Source organism: Lingula anatina, chromosome 3 (genome assembly GCF_051362555.1).
Source record: "Lingula anatina isolate TDL-2025a chromosome 3, LinAna3.0, whole genome shotgun sequence".
NCBI lineage: Eukaryota > Metazoa > Brachiopoda > Lingulata > Lingulida > Lingulidae > Lingula > Lingula anatina.
Window position 1 is genome coordinate 8,802,762 of NC_141769.1, and position 20,432 is coordinate 8,823,193.

The 20,432-nt window shown below is 35.1% G+C and overlaps 3 protein-coding genes and 1 long non-coding RNA gene across 8 annotated transcripts in view; 3 read left to right on the forward strand and 1 right to left on the reverse strand.

The window, feature by feature from the left end:
• Window positions 1–4,163: 4,163 nt before the first annotated feature.
• LOC106155738 (uncharacterized) lies at window positions 4,164–9,540 on the forward strand. The gene is made up of 4 exons (XM_013530712.3): window positions 4,164–4,680; window positions 5,926–6,020; window positions 6,344–6,578; window positions 6,999–9,540. Exons 1-4 carry the CDS (start codon window positions 4,525–4,527, stop codon window positions 7,575–7,577), a joined length of 1,065 nt encoding a protein of 354 aa, XP_013386166.2. The 5' UTR covers window positions 4,164–4,524; the 3' UTR covers window positions 7,578–9,540.
• LOC106155733 (lipoyl synthase, mitochondrial) lies at window positions 9,213–15,999 on the reverse strand. The gene is made up of 11 exons (XM_013530704.3): window positions 15,868–15,999; window positions 14,760–14,920; window positions 14,355–14,448; window positions 13,568–13,648; window positions 12,614–12,770; window positions 12,215–12,272; window positions 11,786–11,914; window positions 11,400–11,545; window positions 10,811–10,881; window positions 10,241–10,352; window positions 9,213–9,760 (listed from the first exon to the last, which is right to left on the reverse strand). The coding sequence occupies exons 1-11, from the start codon at window positions 15,931–15,933 to the stop codon at window positions 9,699–9,701; spliced, it is 1,137 nt and encodes a 378-aa protein (XP_013386158.2). The 5' UTR covers window positions 15,934–15,999; the 3' UTR covers window positions 9,213–9,698.
• Window positions 11,811–13,373, forward strand: LOC147762871 (uncharacterized). The gene is made up of 2 exons (XR_015333345.1): window positions 11,811–11,936; window positions 12,579–13,373. It is a non-coding gene; the product is annotated as an uncharacterized LOC147762871 (long non-coding RNA).
• Window positions 16,000–16,151: 152 nt separating the features above from the next.
• The window catches only part of LOC106155736 (uncharacterized), a 28,693-nt gene continuing 24,412 nt past the window's right edge, over window positions 16,152–20,432 (forward strand). For 2 of the 5 annotated variants that reach the window (XM_013530707.2, XM_013530706.2), the window contains exon 1: window positions 16,152–16,280. The gene's annotated coding sequence lies outside the window, so the exon portion shown is untranslated. Of the gene's footprint in view, window positions 16,281–17,664; window positions 17,758–20,432 lie in introns of all 5 variants that reach the window. The other 3 variants (XM_087007757.1, XM_013530709.2, XM_087007758.1) reach the window with 3 other exon arrangements.

Genomic DNA, 20,432 nt, shown 5'->3' on the forward strand with positions numbered 1-20,432 from the left:
AAATAAACAATTGAAAATCAAACATTAAGCTAAAGGGGTTTAATATCGTAACAATTAACATCGACAATATTTTAGAGTGTTATATGCAGATCATTTTTATGTACAGACATAGACGTGTCTGTACATGTAGCCGTCACCTGCGTCTGTCGTTGCCGTTCACTTTCAGTGATAACACGATTAGTGGAAAGCCGTTTTACTTTTTGTCTTCAACTAACGGAACTGATAAATATTCAGAAAATACAGGTCGAGTCCGAAAATCAGCATGATCGGGCAATAATTTTTAAAAATTATGCTGTTTTTTCGCTTTTTTTCAGCATATATGCAACATTGATAACACATTTCAAGGAAAACCGATTGGGCTTATGTCTTGGAACTCACAGAAGGGATCAATTTTTCGTAAAGTTCGAAAATCAGCTTGATCGGACTTTTTCAGCTTTTTTTTCGGCATATTTTATCCACCATTATACAGATAACATGAAAACCGTGTCATGTTTTGCTTTAAAACTTGTAGGACTGACTCATTAGGTGTGATACACAGATCAAGTTCGAAAATAAGCTTGATCGGTGCAGTTTTGAAGTTATGACTCTTTGTATGCAAGTGGTTTTTCCTCAGATTCAATTCTTAGGCATGTTAACAGTCTCATTATTGAACTAATTAGATATGTGAAAGTGTTCTTTTAACATTTTCTGCATCTTAACATTATTGTTAGTTGAATATATAAAAACGATGGTTTTATTGTATTCAATATAGCTCATTTGAGTCCTGTATTGGTCATCTATCACATAACATGTTTTTATATGCTATGTGCTTTACAAGCAAACCAGTCTCTGTCCACACCTGCTGCCACAAGTACAAGTTGACGGGAAGATCTCTCCTATCCATATTTCTAACTGGACCGATTCTGCATAATACTATATCAAAGTAGCAATGATGTGGAATAAGGATCGTTGTTCAGATCCTTTGAAATATTCTGATATTTTTATAATAAAATATAATAAATTAAAATTTTTAATTGATTTTGAAACTGGAGATGATAAAATATTTCTGAGCTTTGCCGTCTGGTGACATAACATCATGTAAATAATTGTGACTGAATGTCAAAGCGTTCGATGTGATACTGTGATGAAATATTGAATTTATCCACTTTATGACATGAATGGAAATTTTCGTGTATTTTAAGAACTTATTCGTCATACAAAACTTTTTCTGTCAAGCAAAAAACAACACAATATATTCGTAAGCAACAAGAATGACTAGTCTGGTTCTTTATGCACTCTCTTTTGTTATTGCAGAAAAAGGGAGATGATGCAGAAGAACCCATGATATTGGAAAATTATTGATAGCAATATCTCCCCCTGCAGTTTCATAACAACAACAAAAAAAAAAGGTAGTTTTTTCTCCTTTTACTCAGGCAGTCGTGAGAGGTATTTGAAACGCAGTTTTGAAGTTATGACGTTTTGTATGCAAGTGGTTTTTCTCAGATTCAATTCTTAGGCATGTTAACAGTCTCATTATTGAACTGATTAGATACGTAAAAGTGTTCTTTTAACATTTTCTGCATCTTAACATTATTGTTAGTTGCATATATAAAAATAATGGTAAACATGTTATCGTGTATTGTGTAATAAAGTGTCAAAAACGGAAATAAACTCATATCATTGCAGTTTGTCAGAATCAATCATTCACTATGTTCAGAATGTCAGAATAGAGCAAATTGGACATTTAAAATTGTTCTATTGATATTTTCCCCTTCTCAACAATTTTCTTAGTTGATCATATAAAAGTGACGGTAAATTAATTATTTTGTTTTATGTAAATAAAGTGTTGAAAATGAAAATAAACTCACTTCAGTACAGTTATCTCTAGGTTACATTTTGGCATTTTCAAGGTGTGACTTTGAACCTCCATGGGTTTGAAGACCTTTGCTAGTCACATTTTATGAATATCCATGATACTTATATTCTTTTGTTAAAAATTGATGGTCATTATGCTGTTTAACATTACCAGTATATTATGATACCTTTATGGCATCAAAATTGAAGAGAACCCTATTTTGGAAACTGCCGTCATGATGACCATTAAGGGAAAATCTTGTTACTTATGATTCTCAAACTTACAAAAAAAGTAACATAGGATTAAAATGCAGACTGATTTGGAAAAGCAATCTTTTTCTGGAATCAAACATTTTTGTGAAATTTTTATTTTTCACATATTGGTATTTTCAATATGACACTTAGAACTCCCACGAAGCCGAATGGTAATCAAATTGTCTAAATGTCATTTTATTTATAATAATAAAAATAATTAAAAGATGGAGGTAATTATGCCGTTAATCATTGTGTAATATCCCATCAAAACTGACAAAAAAAAAAAAAAAAAAAAAAAAAACCTACTGTGTGCACCGCCACCACAAACTTTATAAAAAGGAAAGCTGTGTTACTTATTATTTTATCAACTTACAAGAATGTTTTAAGGATTGACATACAGCTCAAATTAGAAAACCACCTCTGTTGCATTTATGCATTTTTTTGTGAAATTTTCTCATTCTGGCATTTTCAAAGTGTGAACTTGAATTCTCATGGGCCTGAAGCCTTATGCTTGTTACACATTTTACTTACATCGCTAAATTACCAGATGTGCTTAATTAAAATTTGATGTTGACTTTGCAGTTAAGCATAATGTATATTTGCTGCAGAATTGACAGTAGCTTATTTTGTGCATTATTATTTTTCTTTTTTTTTTGCTTTTTGTCTGTACATTTGACAGCTTTGTTCTAATTGTTGTGCTCGAGAAAGAAAACCATTGCCAAACCTGCAGTTACCTCTGATTTTTAAAGCTAGGACTCAATATCCATATTGAGTCTAGTTTTAAGTAATGTTGTAATTCGTATTGCAGAAGAGCGTGCTAAACACCAGTGATATATTTTACCCTAAAGTGATCAAAATGCGCAGAAAAATTACTGCAAATGCCTGGAAAATGCCTTTTAAGTCATTTTAAACCCCAGAAAGAGACGTTCTATAATTTTGATGGCAAAGTCTGACCCTTCTCCTTGCAGTGTGCTATGCATTAAACCAGTTTCTGAAATCACCCCACCACAGTGTAGCGCTTGACAGGTCGATTAAAAATATTATGCACATTTTCCATAGACCGATTTCTTCATAGAAACGAACATCTAAAAACGATTTAAATTTGGAAGAAGGAACTTTGTTCAGTTCAGATTCTGGCATTTTAATGCATAAGCAATTTAGCAACTGGAGACCTTAATATATTTTGGAGCTCGACAGATTGATGACATTTTGTAAATAATTGTGACTCAAAAAAAAAAAAAAAAAAAAAAAAAAAGGAAGATCTTCGACATATGAATCTGAAACTTGGGAAATGTTTGTACATCAAAATAACGTATTAGTCATGCAAAACTTTCTGTCGAAGAAAAAACCACAAAATACTATATTCGTAAGCAACAACTTTAACTCGTGTTTTCCTTTGTATACTCTCTTTGTTCTTGCAGAAAAGGACGATGCAATAAAATCCCCGCGTTGTCTGGGCAGTTATAAAAAGGCAACAAAACCATGAAAAGTGGGTCGCCTTTAGGCAATCAACAAACGCAGAGATCTGCGAAACGAAACACGCTCTTTGTGCAGGTGTTATCATATACCGTTTATTGTTAAATTGTTCCATAAATAAAGACGGGAAATCCCCTCTGAAAGCGTTGTTTATTTTTGTCTCGTGAAAAAGGATACTCAAGCCTTTTGACATTATCAAATTTATTGTCTGCCGCTTTTTTTCTTTCAGATTATATAAGCCTTTTAATTTTGCACGTTGATTGGGTCTACACATTATTGTCACGAACTTTTTCTCAGGACGCCTTTGTTTTGAGACGCCGTGTCAACACTCAGTGCCATCGTGTTGCTAAAGTCGCAGATATAAATGGGAACACAAAAAATTGCAAAAGGAAGACATTAAACAAAAAGCCCATGGCGAAACATGTCAGCGAATATATACATGTATATAAGCGTTTTCCAGAAAATCAGAAGCGACCTCGTTCTAAAATGAATGAACACGTAAATTGTGAAAATGCCAATAACTATTAAGGTGCTCCATCTACGGTGGGTTTTCCAGATACAGGTATGAACCGATTGGCCCTGGGCCAAGATTATGAATGGAAAACTGATCATCATCAGACTCTTTGCCAGCAGAATTTCCCAGTTTCATGATTAGCTTTCAGCAGTGGATTGAGATCATTGTGAGAGCATCTCACTGCTGCATATAAAAGCAGCAAGCCAACCACAAACTAAGCATTATTTACCTCCACGCAAGTCAGTTAGCACCCACGATCTAGAAGCAAACTTGAACTTGGACTTGATAACCTAGTGGCATTGAAGTAAGGCAGATCAACAGTCGGTGTGCATACATTTGTCACTGCTTTGTGCATTCCCAGGAAAACCGACCCTACTTTGTATCACAAACGAGGCTGGGAGACCTGACAAGAATACAGTCATACAGCCAAGAGGACACGGGAAAAAATGGAGAAAGTGCATTCCCTGGTACATCCAGTGAAAGAGAAACTGACGGGGCGCACTGATTGGGTTGGCGTCCTGGAGCACGTAATACCGGTGTTGCTGGTGCAATTGGCAATGGGGATCGGGGTTTTCAACATGATACCCGAGCAAGGGCGACTTGTGAGTTTGTCATGGTTAATTTGCTTCCAGTACGATTTCATGTGCTCTCCCTTTTCTTGCAAGCTGTCTCTTTTGTCATATGTTTACCTGCTCGTTAACACGCAAAGTCGCTTTCTCTATTGCCGTTGATCAAACAAATTATGAATTATTGAATTGAATTATAAAAAAACAATGTATAAAGAATTAGGAAATCAAAAATGGCGTTGTTAGTGTATTCTTATTATCACGGCTGTCGATATAGCTTCATTCCGGGGCAGTATCACTTCCGCATATATGTGTGTAACATTGATGGCCACGAAATGCGCACTTTTAGATGCTCAGAAACTATTATATAACATGCTAGCTCTTTGTTGTCATATGGTTTCCTATAAGGCAGTTAAGATAAATTAAGTAAGTTTGCAAATTGATATGGATTTAAATGTAATTTTCTCAACCTCACTCTAGTGTTGATGAAATTTTAAATTAACCTTAAAGACTTGCCAGGTTAAAAAAAAACAATTTGTCTACCCAGCATTCACTGCAGACAGAAGCGCAATGAATTTTGGGTAGAGAAAATGGCTTAAAAAGTCCAGATTGAATCTAGGAGGTTAAACCTACCGGGGTATGGTAGTCTGTGAAGAATAAGAGACATCTATTTAAGGAGAAACGCTCAGCTGATTATACATTTGATCAATATCAAACAGGTCCAGGAAAATAATCAGTCAATAGAATATCTGTTGGGTAGGGATGATCGATAAAAAACCTCACGATTCGTTAAATCAATTATGCTTGGCTCATTGTTTTTCATAAGTTTAGATCCCCTTAATCGTGGCTTGCGATTTGAGGGGAGTACCAAAATAAAATGGCATTCAAAACGTAATTTATATTCCCGTATGTGACCGTAATTTTATTCACTTTTGCTTCACGTCGTCTGGCAACAAATCAAACGTGCATGAAAGATAAACATTGTTGTACAGCAAAACTACAAACATAAATTTCGATCCATGAAAGAAATGTGAGCAACAGCATTCCCATTTGCAGGGCCAGCTTTACTTTCGGTTTCAGGTAAAAGTCCAATAAGCATGCTTAAGTTAATCTTATCGGGGAGTATACTGTGTAAACATGTAAGGTGAGAGATCAGATGGGTCGCGGTGTCAGTGGGTCGTAAGCATAAAAACCTAGATTATGATATCTTTCTCGCATGTGAGATGCTTGATTTTTTTATGCAAACATCTGCAGAATTACATATGTTCCCTTTTCGTGTAGGTTTATGATAGTTTCATCATTGGCCAGACAACCCTGGCGGTGTGTCTTGTTATTTTACTGTGGCTAAAAGGCATTGCCATCCCCGGAAGACTCAGGTAAGAGATAGCGTACATATAAGATTCTCTTAATAGTATGGTCATTGTACATGTGGACGATTTTGTCATTGTTTTACGCGCAATCTCACAACGTAAAAGGGATTGTTTTCAGATAATAGGCAATGCTTCCATAAATGCATCAGTGTGTGTGCATGCTGTGTTTGTGTGTGGGGTCCGTTGAATAAAAATGATAATAATAATAATTTTAATAATAACAATAATAAACAAACTCTTAATTTCGCGGAGGACATTCACTTGATGATATGTATTTTGTCGATTTCGACGTTTCCCCTCTTTTTCTTTATTGCATAATTTTTTTTCAGAGTTTTCTGCGCTTTAATGGATCCCGTATGGAGCTTCGCCGCCCTCACACTGGGCATGTTGTTTTTTACACTACGAGGAGATCTATCGCTCTCCTCTTGTGTTCAGAATTTGGGCAACGAAACTGAGACATTTGCAAATTGTTTAAAGAAGACAGAGTTTACGCACGCTTGGCTTCTGGAAAAAATTCAACCTGTCCGTCAAATGACAGACCACGCCCTTGCAGTAGCATTCTTGGTAAGTGGTCTGGTCTGCTAAGATGTGGTAACAGTTTAGCTTTGATATTGGTAGATATGGATGTCCTATAGCCTACGGCTGGGTATATATAGCCGGACAGCATTGAAATCTTATATAAAAATGGCAGTTTTGACACTGACAGTTCAAAAATCGTTGGTATTCTTATTCTGATTCTAATTCACGTAAGAGCACATTGCATACATTACTAGCTCTCAACTAACTGTGAAAATGAGTGTCATTTTCTAGAAGAAAAAAAAACTGCTGTAGGAAACGAGCAGGCGGCAAAAGAGACTGCAAAACTGCACGGCTAAAGTATCAACAAGACTCAATATGATACTCAAAATAACACTGAAAATAAATATTAAAGTGACCGTTTTTAGTCGTTTATATCTTAATTCATTTATCATTTTACCTTTCCAGAAAGAAGAGAAGTACATCTACGGAGCCGTATTCCTCTTCATTCCACTGGTCATCCACGTCGTTTCAAGAATCAAACAGAGGCCGTTTCTGCCACACTTCGTCGTCACAGTCCTGTGCTCGGAAATGGTATTGGGCGAGCTGTTCTGTCTCCTCCTCAATGCGTTCGACGTGGCAGAAAACGAGAGGATTCAGCCCCTACTTGTGATCGGCACTGTGTTCGTGGTAGTCGGTTCCAACCCATTGGCGTTTTATCCTTTTTTCACATTCGATGAAAATGTGACAAAGGACAGCAAAGAAACTTCTCAGATTGACAAGGCATTGCAGGATCGACACGTACTGGCTGTGATGTTCTATAACAGTGTTTTTCTGAACCTGCTGATGTTTTTCATTCAGTTACATGTGGCAGGATCAACAATTGCCTTCGATACATCCTTGGGTGTTGCCAATGCAGTATTCCTCGCCTTGAACGTGGTGGTCCCATTCACCGCCGCCTTAGTAACAGGCTACGTCTGCCAGCAGCGCTATTGCCGCCCAAAGCAATTGGCCCAGACACTTCTGCCGCCTCCTGCAGATGTGTAGTATAGTTATACGTGTGTCCGAGGGTGGACGGATGGCTGGCCTCTGTTCATTGATCACATCGGCGGGACACAGAAATTCAACCCCGTCAAACACTGAACTGTCAATGCTTGACTTAATAAGCAATGGTAAGAGTTGAAGATATCACATATCTTTTTTATGTTGGTATACTGAATGAATTCCTTTTGTACTAGAAGCAGCCATTTGTGCTTTGTAAAGTAGCTTCAATGGCATTTTCTAAAAAAAATTGATTTGTAAGTACATATACTTTTCAAAAAGAAAGAAAAAAAAGAAATGGGTTTTTCTTGTTGCCACTGTACTAGGGTTTCACAGTACAGAGCAAAAACCTTGTGGTGCTCAGTAGATGCAATGCAAAAGACCATTTACAGTGAACATAGTCGACCTAACTTAGCAGATTTAAGAGTAAACCAAGCACACAGCACTTCAAAATCTTTATTTTCTTGTAATATAAATAGATATTAGATCTATGTTGTAGTTGCATGTATATAGCCGTGCTGTTAATATAGGGTAAAAGAAGTATATTAATTTAAATATCAAACTTTATACTGCAATTTTTTTCTACATAATCTCTAATGGATATTGACAGACACATGCAAATATTTTCTTTAAAGAAAATGTACATAATCAGGCCTGTAGCCAGGGATTTTAAAAGGGGGGGGGGGGGGGGGGGGGGTCCTTAACCACACTAGAGAAATTGAATAGAACCAGAATAAAATTTGATTCAGAGTGGACCTTTTCTGGCAAAAAGGGCGGTTCTTTTGAACACTCTTGCCTATGGGCCTGGTTGTAATGCTCTTCTTATTATACTCATTTTCATTCCATCTCACCTTTGAACAAGCTTGATACCCATTTTGTATTACACTTTCCATATTTTGTATCATCATACACTGACAACACACTGGTAGGATTTTATTTGACACGTTTTTGTTTGACACGTAATACGTTTATTTATTTGACATGTATATAATGAAAATACTCCATGAGTATATGATAAAAATACTTAGGGCTCATTTCCATTGAAACTATTGGTCAATGTAAATTGATTCAACTCCACAGGGACTCTCGCTGAATGCAATCAGTTTAACAAATTTTAACCTCTCGTTTCCAACATTTTTGCATAATCAACAGCTTTTCTGTATTCTACTATATACCATAAGGCAGCATGTAAATCTGTTTATCTGGTTGCATTCAGGGAGTCCCGCAGTTGGATGGATCTACATAGGGACCATTTCCACAGATATTTAGATCGATCTATCTCCCTGGGGAGTCTCACTAAATTGATGTAAACTTGCTTAAATGTCTGTCATGCCTGGCAAAGCTGTTAGGGGGTAATTACTCTTTCCCCCTAGCTGATTCGGTAGGCAGCAATTTAGTGAGACTCCCCAGGGAGTTAGATCGATCCAGATGGATCGATCAAAGCATGGGAACCCAGTCTTAGAGTGATAGTTTCAATAGGAATGAGCCCTCTGTATACAATAAGTTCAAGTTGAAACTTGATTTATAAGCCATGATTTGTGATGGATTCACTGTAGCCTTTTCGTCTTAATTTCGATCAAGTGGAATTAGAGTCTTGAGGAAGAACAAAAATGACTGTAGAGAATTGTTCATTTTTTATTATGTTTCACTGGAATTTGTCATCATTTTAAGTCCTTGTTAAATGTTTAATATTTTTCACAGAAAATTGCTTTGCTCATATCAAAAGTGAAACACAAGTTTGATAATCTTAATAACATATATTTATTTCAAATAAACTATTTAAAATAACATGTTGTCCAGACAACTAATGTGAGAAGAAAAAAACAAGTGGAGGTGGAGCAGTGGAGATACATAAGGTTTTTGATGCAAGTGCTTAAATTGCTACTTAAAAAAGCTGTCTGTTTGTAGAATTGCTCATTGTATTAACATTTGATATTTTGAATAACGGTAAAGAGGTTTTTAATTCACACTTGATGTGTTGTTGTGCTTTTAAAGGGATTAAGGGCTGTTTTTAAAAATTAGTATTCCTGTTTGCAATATTTGATATTTATATTTGTCTACAAAAGACAAGTACTCAAACCAAAAGTCCTCTCTATCATCAAACATCATCTGTAAATAAATATCCAGTCAAGGGTCCTTCCTTGCCTGTTCTTTCCTCTTCTGTAAAATGTTCTGTATGAAAAATTCCCCTAAAATAATAATTATAATAATAAATAAATATTGATTAATAAAGTGAAGGTATTATTATTATTTCAATTGAAGTATGCAATTATTTTTCTAACATTATCCAGGCATTGCCATTAAGTATGAACATTTTAAAAGTGCCCCCCCCCCCCCCCCACATACCACTTGTGTCATTTTATACCCACTTACCAGACTGACTTCCTTGAAAAAATCTTCTCCTTATCATTTTAAATTGTTCACATAACACATATTAAATATGCATTTCGCAATGATTCAACAAAATGAACAATTATCAACTGCTCAATACATACAGTATATATACATATTATATATCATAAGATTTTTATTAACAATTTTGGTCTCTATGTCCACTACTTTAGTAATGCCAGTTAGGCAATTTCTAGTTTAAACCTGCCCTGTCCTGAACACACCTAAAAAAACCAGGCCTCACACATCCAGCCTTTACTCCTTAAATTTTCACCCACCTGCTTTATATGACGACCTGACCAGAGGACCACTGGCGGTATACAGGAACCCCAGCTTATTGCCCACCTCTTCCCAGTGAGCAAACTTCTCTGGTGTTACATATTCCTTCACCTGAAATTAAAAGTGAACATGATTTTTTTTTCTGAAAGTCAAATCCACTGCCTGGATCAATGCCATCTACAGTACAATAATTCTTAAAAAGGTAAAATGAAAGAATGAAAAGAAGTGAGGTCATTTAGGACCTTAGGCAGGGAAAAAATCTGTCTGAGAAAAGGTCTGCTATCCATCAAAATTTAATCTAAGTTCTATTCTAATATGGCCAAAGACTTTTTTTTTCAGAAAAAAAGCCACCCCCTTAGAAATTGCTGGCTATAGGCATGTTACTCTATAATTTACATGTACTAAGCTGCCTAGATTGTAGCATCCTGAAAAAATTGCCACAACAAAACATAATAACCTCAACTAGAAATGTCATTAATTTGGTTGCTACAAGTTATCTACAATGCAGTATTGTATGGTATGAAAGTTATGACTTAAAAATCATTGAAAAAAAAAAACTAAACACATACTTTTAAATGCCTCTTAGTTGGCTGCATATACTGCCCCAGTGTCACACAGTCGACATCTATCTGCCTCAGATCTGCAAGTTGAATACATCATTAGATAAAATAACTGACAGGTCGTGTTGTGCTGGACATTAAAAGCATTTTTTACCTCTCTCTATAATAATTTTTTTAAGATATACTACTTTTACAAAACTAAAACCAAAGATTCTCTAATTGGGAATTCAAGAGGCTCAGTACGGCTATCTATGTCTATTAGGTAAAATTCAACTAAAAATCTACATTGCCACTGGTCTCATTTTATTAGCCTTAAAATTAACCTTAAAAACAAAAACACAGTGTGAGACATTTACATCTTAATCTAACCTGAGATATCACAAGAACCCTAATCATGACACCTATACACTTAAAGCAATAAAGAAAGAAAAAAATCTCTGAACATTCATTGTGGGACAGAACACTTTATCAGCCATGGGTCTGGGACGCCATCAGAATTGAAATATAAATCTTGGATTGCCATGTTTCTGAAAAAGTATAGAAGGCTACTCAACTTTATAAGTCTAACCTTAGAACCAAAACTTCAGACTTAATTTACCTTCAAGTGTCTCCATGACCTGGTCATCAGTCTCCCCCAGTCCCAGCATTATGGAGGTCTTGGTAATCAGGGATGGGTTATATTTTTTGGCATGGGACAGCACCTGCAAAGACTGCTCATAGTTGGCTCTTGGATCTCTGACACACCTGGGAAGGCAAAACAAACATACTCACACATACTGGTACATGTTCAGTACATCAATCACAGTTTCAGATCCAATGCACACCAGCTTCGTCACTTTCAAATTTCCCAACATGCCCGTTTTTTTTTTTTTTATTATTATTGAAGATTTCAACCAAGCCTTGATTTGGGCATTTAATTAAAAATCATTCAATTAAAAACGATTAAACAGATTCCTTATTTAAATTGACTGTTTACTTCCTTACCACTGAAGATCCCTGACGGTCTCTACATTGTGTGCGTAGACGTCTAATCCCGAGTCTACCACTGTTTCTACTGCCCTCAGGTCCCCGCGGAAGTCTGGGGTCAAACATTCCACCATCATAGAAGGGTTGCTGCAGAAAAATTAAAACCAAAGTAAGATATTAGTTTCTTTCTTTATTCTTTTACTTAATGATACATGTATCACAAGATTCTCTTTGATTAAAATAGTGTAAGAAGTGCCAATATCACTCACTGGCATAAAAAGGGTAAGAATATTTCTCTAGATGACATGCCATGTACGTGCTGAAGGTAGCATTTTCTCTGCTTTCTGTGATTTTGCTACGGAGATACCTTACATAAAATCATTCATCTTGAAGTCAAGCTTTTAGAACTGCTTTAGCACATGACCACACAAACACTTTCAGTCTTACCTTTTTTTGATCTCTATGACAGTCTGAGCAAAATGACTAGATCCACCATCTGACAGATCTTATGAATGAAAAATAAATTCAATACCTTAACACGCATCAGAATACATGGACTTAATCAGTAATAAAAAAAAATTATATGTATTTCATGAAATGGCAATGCATAAAAAATTGTTTAATATCTAGCAGTCTAGACAGATGCAGATGCCAGATAATCAATTTCGTTTTCACATCACACAAATATGACAATTTCAAAAGTAGATGCATTACATGCGCTAGTAGCATGTTTACGGAAACTACTTCTTTCATATTTTTGTATGCATAATCTCATTAATCTAAGTTTAACTCAAGAACTCATGGTTTTCAGAGAAGCCAGCAGGCCTCAGCATGGGTGTGTCTTACCATCCCTGTCCACAGAAGTCAGCACCACATAGTCCAGCCCCCACTCTGTGATGGCTTTGGCAGTATTCACTGGCTCCTGGGGGTCTGGCGGGGGCGGGGCACGGGAGGTCTTCACTGAACAAAACATACAGCCTCTGGTACATGTGTCTCCAAGAACCTGAAATATGTTGTATATATTGTATTATATGTTGCATATATTGTATTTTATTCACAGGGGCCTATTTCATAGAAGAGCTCAAGATTGAACTCAGCTCTTCACTAAAAGATCAAAATTGTTTGTGTGGTTTTACCCAGGATCTATCATGTGGCCCACATGAATGTGAATACTGCACCTGCTTTATAAAGAGACATGGCCATAATGCTCTGGACCAAAGTTTATACTTAATGTCAGTATACTACTACAAATTCATCCTCAACTGAAATAGACCACTGTTCCTGAAGTTTCTATTCCTGAATTAATTCCAACTTTCAGTTATAATTTTTTGGGGAAACTAGCGCTATTGCTTGGGCATCTCGCACTGAAGTTCATGTTGCAATATTTTTTCACGAGTATCACTACGCTTCCCCCAACAGACAAAGAACATTGGCATATAGTACAATCAAGCACTTTTCTTAAGAAAAGCAGAACTACATTTATATTTTTCATTGACTTCCACCTACTTCCAGCTCTGTAATAAGAAGGACTACTATCTGAATCTCCCATATGTTGTCTTATTTTTTAAGAAAAACATATTTAAGTGTGTCATCAATAAATAAAATAAGTGACTGCTACATCTACAGAAATGTATTTTCAATTTAATATGAATTCCTGCTCTTTTGTTTCAACAACCCTCCTTTTATTCTACAATTCATACCTTAATAATATAATTAATATTATTCACAAGTGGCATTCATTTAAATTGTGTACAAAAATTCCTATTCATGAGATAAAATAAAGGTCATGTGAAGGTTTACCATAATGGTAGCTGTTGCTGTGCTGTGTTCTCCTCCTCCCCAACATTCTCCTATATTAGGACATCTGGCTTCTTCACACACCTGAAAACAGAATAGTTGAAATGTAGAATATCAAGGTTCTCAGGTCTAACTAACTAACTTAATAAATTAAAGGGGTAATAACTCTTCGTATGAAACCTGTATTTCACAATAAAAACATTGTGAATAACTCACAGAAATATAATATATTCTGTTTTACCACAAAAACGGCAGTTATAGCTATTTTTTCTGATATCTGAGCTTGTCTTTAGACCACGTGTCCTCCATTGATGGCTATACTCTGTTAAAATCTCTTAAGAGATTTTACCAAAAAACCAAACTTTTTAGAAAAAAAACAGGGACTAACTTTGAATGTAAAAATGGATTCATTAACCATTGGTAAGTATGGGAAAATTGCTATTTACTCCAGGAAAATTCATTATTTGGCCGAAACAAAGAGTTATTATCCCTTTAATAAACAAATAAATAATTGTATCAAGAGATATTAATTTCTTCTTATTATTATTATCCAATTTAAAACTTACATTTGGCTTGATATACATTTGTATGTAACAAAAGACCTCTTTCTGTGGCATTTAAAACATTCCAAACATGCAACATAACATAATAAAGGAAACAGCATCAAGCAATACTGGGTGTTGTTTTTTCTCTTTCATACCAGCAATGACATAACTTAGATACATCAAGTACCCTGTAATTTTTTTTACACTATCAGTCAAACCATTTCATCAGCTGTTTGCAAACTTACAGTGTGGAGTTTAAGATCTCTGAGGTCCTTTCTGAGCTTGGTGTAGTTCTGTCCAATTGGAATGTCAGTTCTCAACCATGGTGGCAGACGCAATCTGTTTATTTGAGAAACAAATATTAGTAGAACAAATAGAAAAGTTATATTGACTACAAATAATTTACATCAAACAAACAGTGTAAACACAAAGAAACATTTAATAAACTAAAGACAGTGAAAGAGGAAATGTACATAAAGAGATAACCATTGGTCAAGGTCATGTGCATATTATTTGCCTCTAAACTTTTGAACAGTCTGTGAATCTTTTGGTTCAAACATTTTTTTTTGTTCATGTTTCTCCAACGACAAATACCTCATAAAAACACACAGTTGATGAACAATTACTAATATTTAGATAATTCACCAAACCTTTCTTTTCTTTTCCCTTGTAATTTTAAAGGATATGACCAAGATTCTGTCTCTGGTGTATTTTCCTGTATGAAGTCTTCCAACCCTGGTCCACTGGCTATTCTCTCCTTCTGGTGCTTTGTAAGATTTGAATATGTCTTACATTGGCATACCATACAAGCCTAAAACATGAAAACAACAGCTAATTAATCAGTCACTTTTTTGTACTTGTTTGTTTTCTTTGTGGAATGCCTGATACCAAGCAAAGGGATTTTTCAACATTCCATTCCAAATCTGTATCTATATTTGTTAAAGATGACCCCCCAAGTTTTGTTTAATTAAGACTAATATTTTAGGATGTAAAGATTACTGGCACTGCTGTATGATTGGGCTTAAGACAAAACATTGTGTCAAATTATATTTTCTCATAATGCCGGCATTTGCTGACCAAATTTTCTTCACTTTGCCAATTTCACATGCATGTAACTATGCTTCAGACCATCCCAGTACCAAATTTTAAACTCTGTGTCTATGTTCAGTTCCTAGAATTCTTATGTGACAATATTAAGAGGTTAAAATTAAGTTGGGCAACCTTCGATTCATTTTTGAGAAAGACGTCTTAAAAAATGGAAACAATGAAAAACAGTGCACATAAAACACAAGTGTCCGTTTATCTTTAAATGTGAAAGCTAAAAACCATAACATCTTACTCAGCCTTTTTACGCAGTTATCTATGTTTTAAATAATTAGAGACTACTGCACTGGTACATTGTACAAATAATTGAGAAAATGTGTGAAACCTTAGCGAGTGTATGACAGTATGAGTAAATATTATGAATGTTTATTGACCCAACCTTTAAACTGAAGGTACAATTATTTGAGACTTAAAGTACAACATATATAAACAGCAAACTATGTACTACAGGCGGATGCCTAGTACATGTAGTTGTACTGCAAGACACTATATGTACAGTAATGAACACGCTTTGGTTGACTGCGGTTGAGTAACAGAAGTTTCACAGGAATGCACTAACCATTACGTCATTTCTCGTTGACATTTTAATTTCAATACATTCTCACTTCAGGCTGAATGTGCGCTATAAAAATATAGAGTTGACGAAAAACTTACCGTAGGATACGATTTTTGAATACGAGACTTAGCAAAGCAGCTGACAATTTTTGTGACACTCGCCATTTCACCTTGACCTGAGTTTAACCTATTTAGTTTGACCTCATTTTCAAGATATTCTTGCTCCGAACTATTTCTAAATTTGTCTTTGATAAAATGGCCAAACGGAATTGAATTCTAACATGTGCCATCATTAATTTATAGTTTAAAATGAACCTAACTTTAAAAATGCATCCAATGTTTCCGTTGTGTAGTTTGTTAAAAGATATTTTGTTAAGTGCGTTCTATTTTGTGTAGTCGACAGTAAACTATTTTGCGTAGTTGTTCGGTCATTTCCGGTGAAGACGATCGACCGGCTGATTTTGCCGTGAAGTTTACGGCGAAGTTGTTTGCAGTGTCTTCACCGTTTTAAGGTATATTAATTATACACTTAAATTTTGGTTATGTGTACCTTTTTCTGAATATGGATTTTGACATTTCAAATGCAACATGTAGATAGAAAAAATGTTCCTTGTTTATCTAGTAAAAATTTTAAGTAACGTCAAAGGTCGCATAATTACGAAATGTCGTTGTCACTAAGGAAGACAGTAGACTGACTCTACTGTATTCCCAAGTCATGGCCTGTGTTTTCAGAAACATGACCTATAAAATGTTGTTATACTGAAATAGCCATATTTTCAGTTTTCCTTCGATGGTCGTTAAATTGGTAAATTGAATTGCCAAATTAATTTATTAGTAAGTCGCCGCACAGTTGTAAAAAGAATTTGAAACAGTTGTAAATTGGGGGCGGGGGGCGGAGGCAAAAGTGCCAATAAATTTAGATAATTGAAATGCATATAGTAAAATGATTGCATAATTTTTTAAAAAGTCCAAAATCGAGAATCAAATACATATTCACATTCTAAACCGTAAAGTTTGAGGTGGCACTGATGAATCCAGGAGCTAGGTTATGAAAAACATATCATACACACATATATACATGTTTTAGTTTTCAAATGAGAAAATATGAAGTAGGGCATGTTTACTTATAAATATGTAAGATGCCGGGATGAAAAATTTTGTGGTTTTGTCCAGCATTATTCGTGATACTTTTTTCTGGGAATGTGAAGGGGGTGCTTTAGAAGTCAAGGGAGGTTCACATCTTCTGTGCTCCCCCCCCCCTCTCTCTTTCTCTAATCCCCCCCCCCCTTGATCTGTTATTGAGTGGGTAGGACTAAAACATTTAGTTCTCTCCACTCCATATTTTACCAACATAGTGATGACAATTCCATACATAATTTCTTGCTGGTATAAAAAAAGTATTTAGAATTAGCCAGAGATATATACTGTGAATATCTGGTGAAAAAGCAAATAGAAAAGGTAGAGGGTAAGTTCTCACCAGGAGTCATGGATGAATTTTTGCATGGTGCATTTTGACCTTTATTGAATGTCACAGCGGTGACTTAAGAGGTAGGTTGACGGGTAGATTTCCTTTGAGCTTCATACAGACATGGGAAAACTGCCTGTTCATCATGTCATGACCACTTGAAATACCAGAGGACCTGCAAAGTTTTTCATATTGTATGTCCTCTTTACTGAAAGGTGTAAATGAAAATAAGGTGCATTATAATGATAATTACCTGTTAACATGAATTTACTAAAATAAAATACTTTGGTTGAGCCAGCACAGAATTGGGAGGACCAGTCACTTGCATATTTCTTGTAGTGCAGGTCCTCCAAACCTTCAGAACAACTTAATTTTCATTTTCACCATTTCTGATTCATAACATAACAAAGCATTACTAATGAACTCTTTAGAATTGGTAAAGAAGGCCATCAATTAGTGCAAAATCAAGTGGGATTTTGTAGGATTTCAAGGAGAGGGGCTCAGAAAAGATGGCAGAAAAGCAAGTATGATTATGAATAAAACTGACGGAATTTATTTCGGAATATTTTTTTTTTGTTGTTGTTAAGTTTTGCTATTTAAGACAACATTCCTTGTGGGCCTCACATGGCTTTTCTAGTATTATATAACATCATGAGGAGGCATTGCAGTGAGTTGGTGCAAAATGTAAAGGGTAAGTAAGGCTTACAAGATATCTTCAGACATTCAGTTGCAGTACTTATTTATTGTCCAAGATGGCCTAAAACTAGGTTGTCAACACTGTGCGGTGCTATAAGAGATCAGAAAGTGTACAAGAAGCAGGAAGAGGTGGGGTTATCTTTTTGGGAGTAATGTGCAGGGAATGATATCTTAATAAACAGTACAAGACTGATGCGCAACGTTTGAATCCTTGCTGATATACAAAAGACTGTAAATCAACAGAACTTGAGATACAACAACTTGCAAAATAGGTCCATGGATAAATTCGGTCGGTTTCAGTAACTGTCATACTGCAGTCACTAGTCTGACTATGGTCACTTAACCTGCAAAATTTTGCTTAATGTTATGCAACTAGTAAGAGACAAATCTTTGAGCTTTCTCTGGCAATTCTCTTTGAAGTGTCTACTTTACTACGTCAAGATTTTTGTAACTTGTACCTTGAAATGCAGCCGTGAACTACATATTGTGACTACATATGAATTAAAGCTGTTTTTCTTTCTATTGCTCATGTCATGTAAAGCAGTGGCATGGAGCACAATTATAATATAACAAGTGCATCTGGTTGTCTGACACAGATGTTGTTAACTAAGGAAGGCAATCAATATTGGCACAGTGACATTAAAGATCTGTTTTCATATCAACATACATGTACACTGAATGCTGAATTATTCAGTAAACACTACCAAGTTTATGTGTTACCTGTGCATTATTTACCTGTGGGGACCATAAAGGGGAACTGAATTTATTTGGCAGTGCCGTCTTTATTGAGATTAAGACTGCATTATCCTGCATTATTGCCAGTCTTGCTGAAATCTACAAATTAACGTTTTACTTTTGACTCACTCTCAATTCTGCAATACAAGTTAAAACCTTAACATATTGTACCATGTGCCATAATTATTAACCATATAGACCTTTGCTTACATTACGTTTATATAAAACATTAACTCTCCTGATTTGTGATGGTTTAATGTAAAGGCACTAAATTAGTGCCAGACCTTTATATAAATGTAAAGTGAAAATTGAATTTTCCTGGAAGTTTCAACAGTATATTTCCTTAATCACTAGCTTAGTTAATCCTAATGCAAATCTGTTTTCAGATTTATGATCCATGACCTCATCTTTGAGTTAAACACTTAGTTTCTAATTTTTAAGTTTATAATGGATATAGACTGGTGTCACTTCTGTTGATAAAAATGAAAAAAATTTCAATTCAGTTGCTCAAATTGGAAGGATATTGCTACCCATGTACCTGGACTGGGACTGATTTAGCTGTAATTTCTTGCTGGTGCATTGAAATGTGTCTTTGATGAGAATTAATTTCTTGACATACTTAATTTTCTTTTTTGTTTCTTTTAAATGACATGCACAAATCATGGTTTATTTGGGCTAGTAATGACTGAATTGGGCCAAACATGAACAAAGTAACATAATCATTGTGGAGTATTTTTGAAATATCATCCCTATGGCCAACCAAATAATGCCCCGTAAACAACAACATCTACATAAAAAGGAATGATATGCATAATTTTCTTAACTGTATACCTTGATGTGTAAGTCGCTGAAATTTCCGGTAAAGTTAATCTTGTTTGTCTCTGTAAGTGTCTATCATATACATAGACTGCCTTTAAGCATCCCTATCTCTGCCAGTATTCCCACAAATTAATCCAAGGTTGGATTGCCTAGTATGTATAGCAAGGGGCATAAAATCAATAATTGCAATCTCATTTTCAGTCCACGACTTAAACATCTGTGGGAGCTGCTGCAGCACATCTTGCTTTTTCTGCATGTGCAAGAATTGGCAAATGAATCTAACTCTTTAATAAGAGAAAGATTGATTTTATTTATGCACACTACAAGTGATGTGAAAAGCACATGGCCTTTGAGCACATTTTTAATCAAAGTCAGACATATTTTTGTATGAAACTAATGCATATTAATGAAAAAAGGATCAAATGTCAGTATTTCAAATATATGAAATGGTTTACTTGAACACACACACACACGCACGCACGCACGCACGCATGCACGCACGCACACACACACACACACACACACTAAATTGAACCATCTCAAGCATTTGGGATACGCCATCTTCGACTGGATTAACCAAACTGATGAATAGAATATTACATTTTGATTCTACAGTTAACTTTTATTATATATTTAAACTGGTACTGTTATATTTACATTGAATAATGTCCTTATTTAACTAATTTTTTGCCAGATATTATTAAAGTCATAACAGTAATAGTAAAAGATTGATATTGCATTCAACATTTTAATAATATGAAATTCCAACTGATTTATTTCAAATAAAGCTGTGCTCATGCTATCTAGTAAGTTTTCATTTTAATGGACTAATGTGTAAAATGATATTCTGTATTTTGTTAAACTTTTAAGTTAAAAAAAAAGACAGAGTGACTATTTCTAGTAATATTTAGGTCAATTGATTATTTCTGCATTCATCAAAATAAGTATT

Excerpts from the sequence above, each read along its gene's own strand:
- LOC106155738 (XM_013530712.3), top strand. The coding sequence starts at position 4,525 with ATGGAGAAAGTGCATTCCCTGGTACATCCAGTGAAAGAGAAACTGACG. Across the intron at positions 6,021-6,343 it reads GCCATCCCCGGAAGACTCAG|AGTTTTCTGCGCTTTAATGG; the intron begins GTAAGAGATAGC and ends ATTTTTTTTCAG. Across the intron at positions 6,579-6,998 it reads CCCTTGCAGTAGCATTCTTG|AAAGAAGAGAAGTACATCTA; the intron begins GTAAGTGGTCTG and ends TTACCTTTCCAG.
- LOC106155733 (XM_013530704.3), bottom strand. The coding sequence starts at position 15,933 with ATGGCGAGTGTCACAAAAATTGTCAGCTGCTTTGCTAAGTCTCGTATT. Across the intron at positions 14,921-15,867 it reads TTCAAAAATCGTATCCTACG|GCTTGTATGGTATGCCAATG; the intron begins GTAAGTTTTTCG and ends TTCATGTTTTAG. Across the intron at positions 10,882-11,399 it reads GGTCATGGAGACACTTGAAG|ATCTGAGGCAGATAGATGTC; the intron begins GTAAATTAAGTC and ends TTCAACTTGCAG.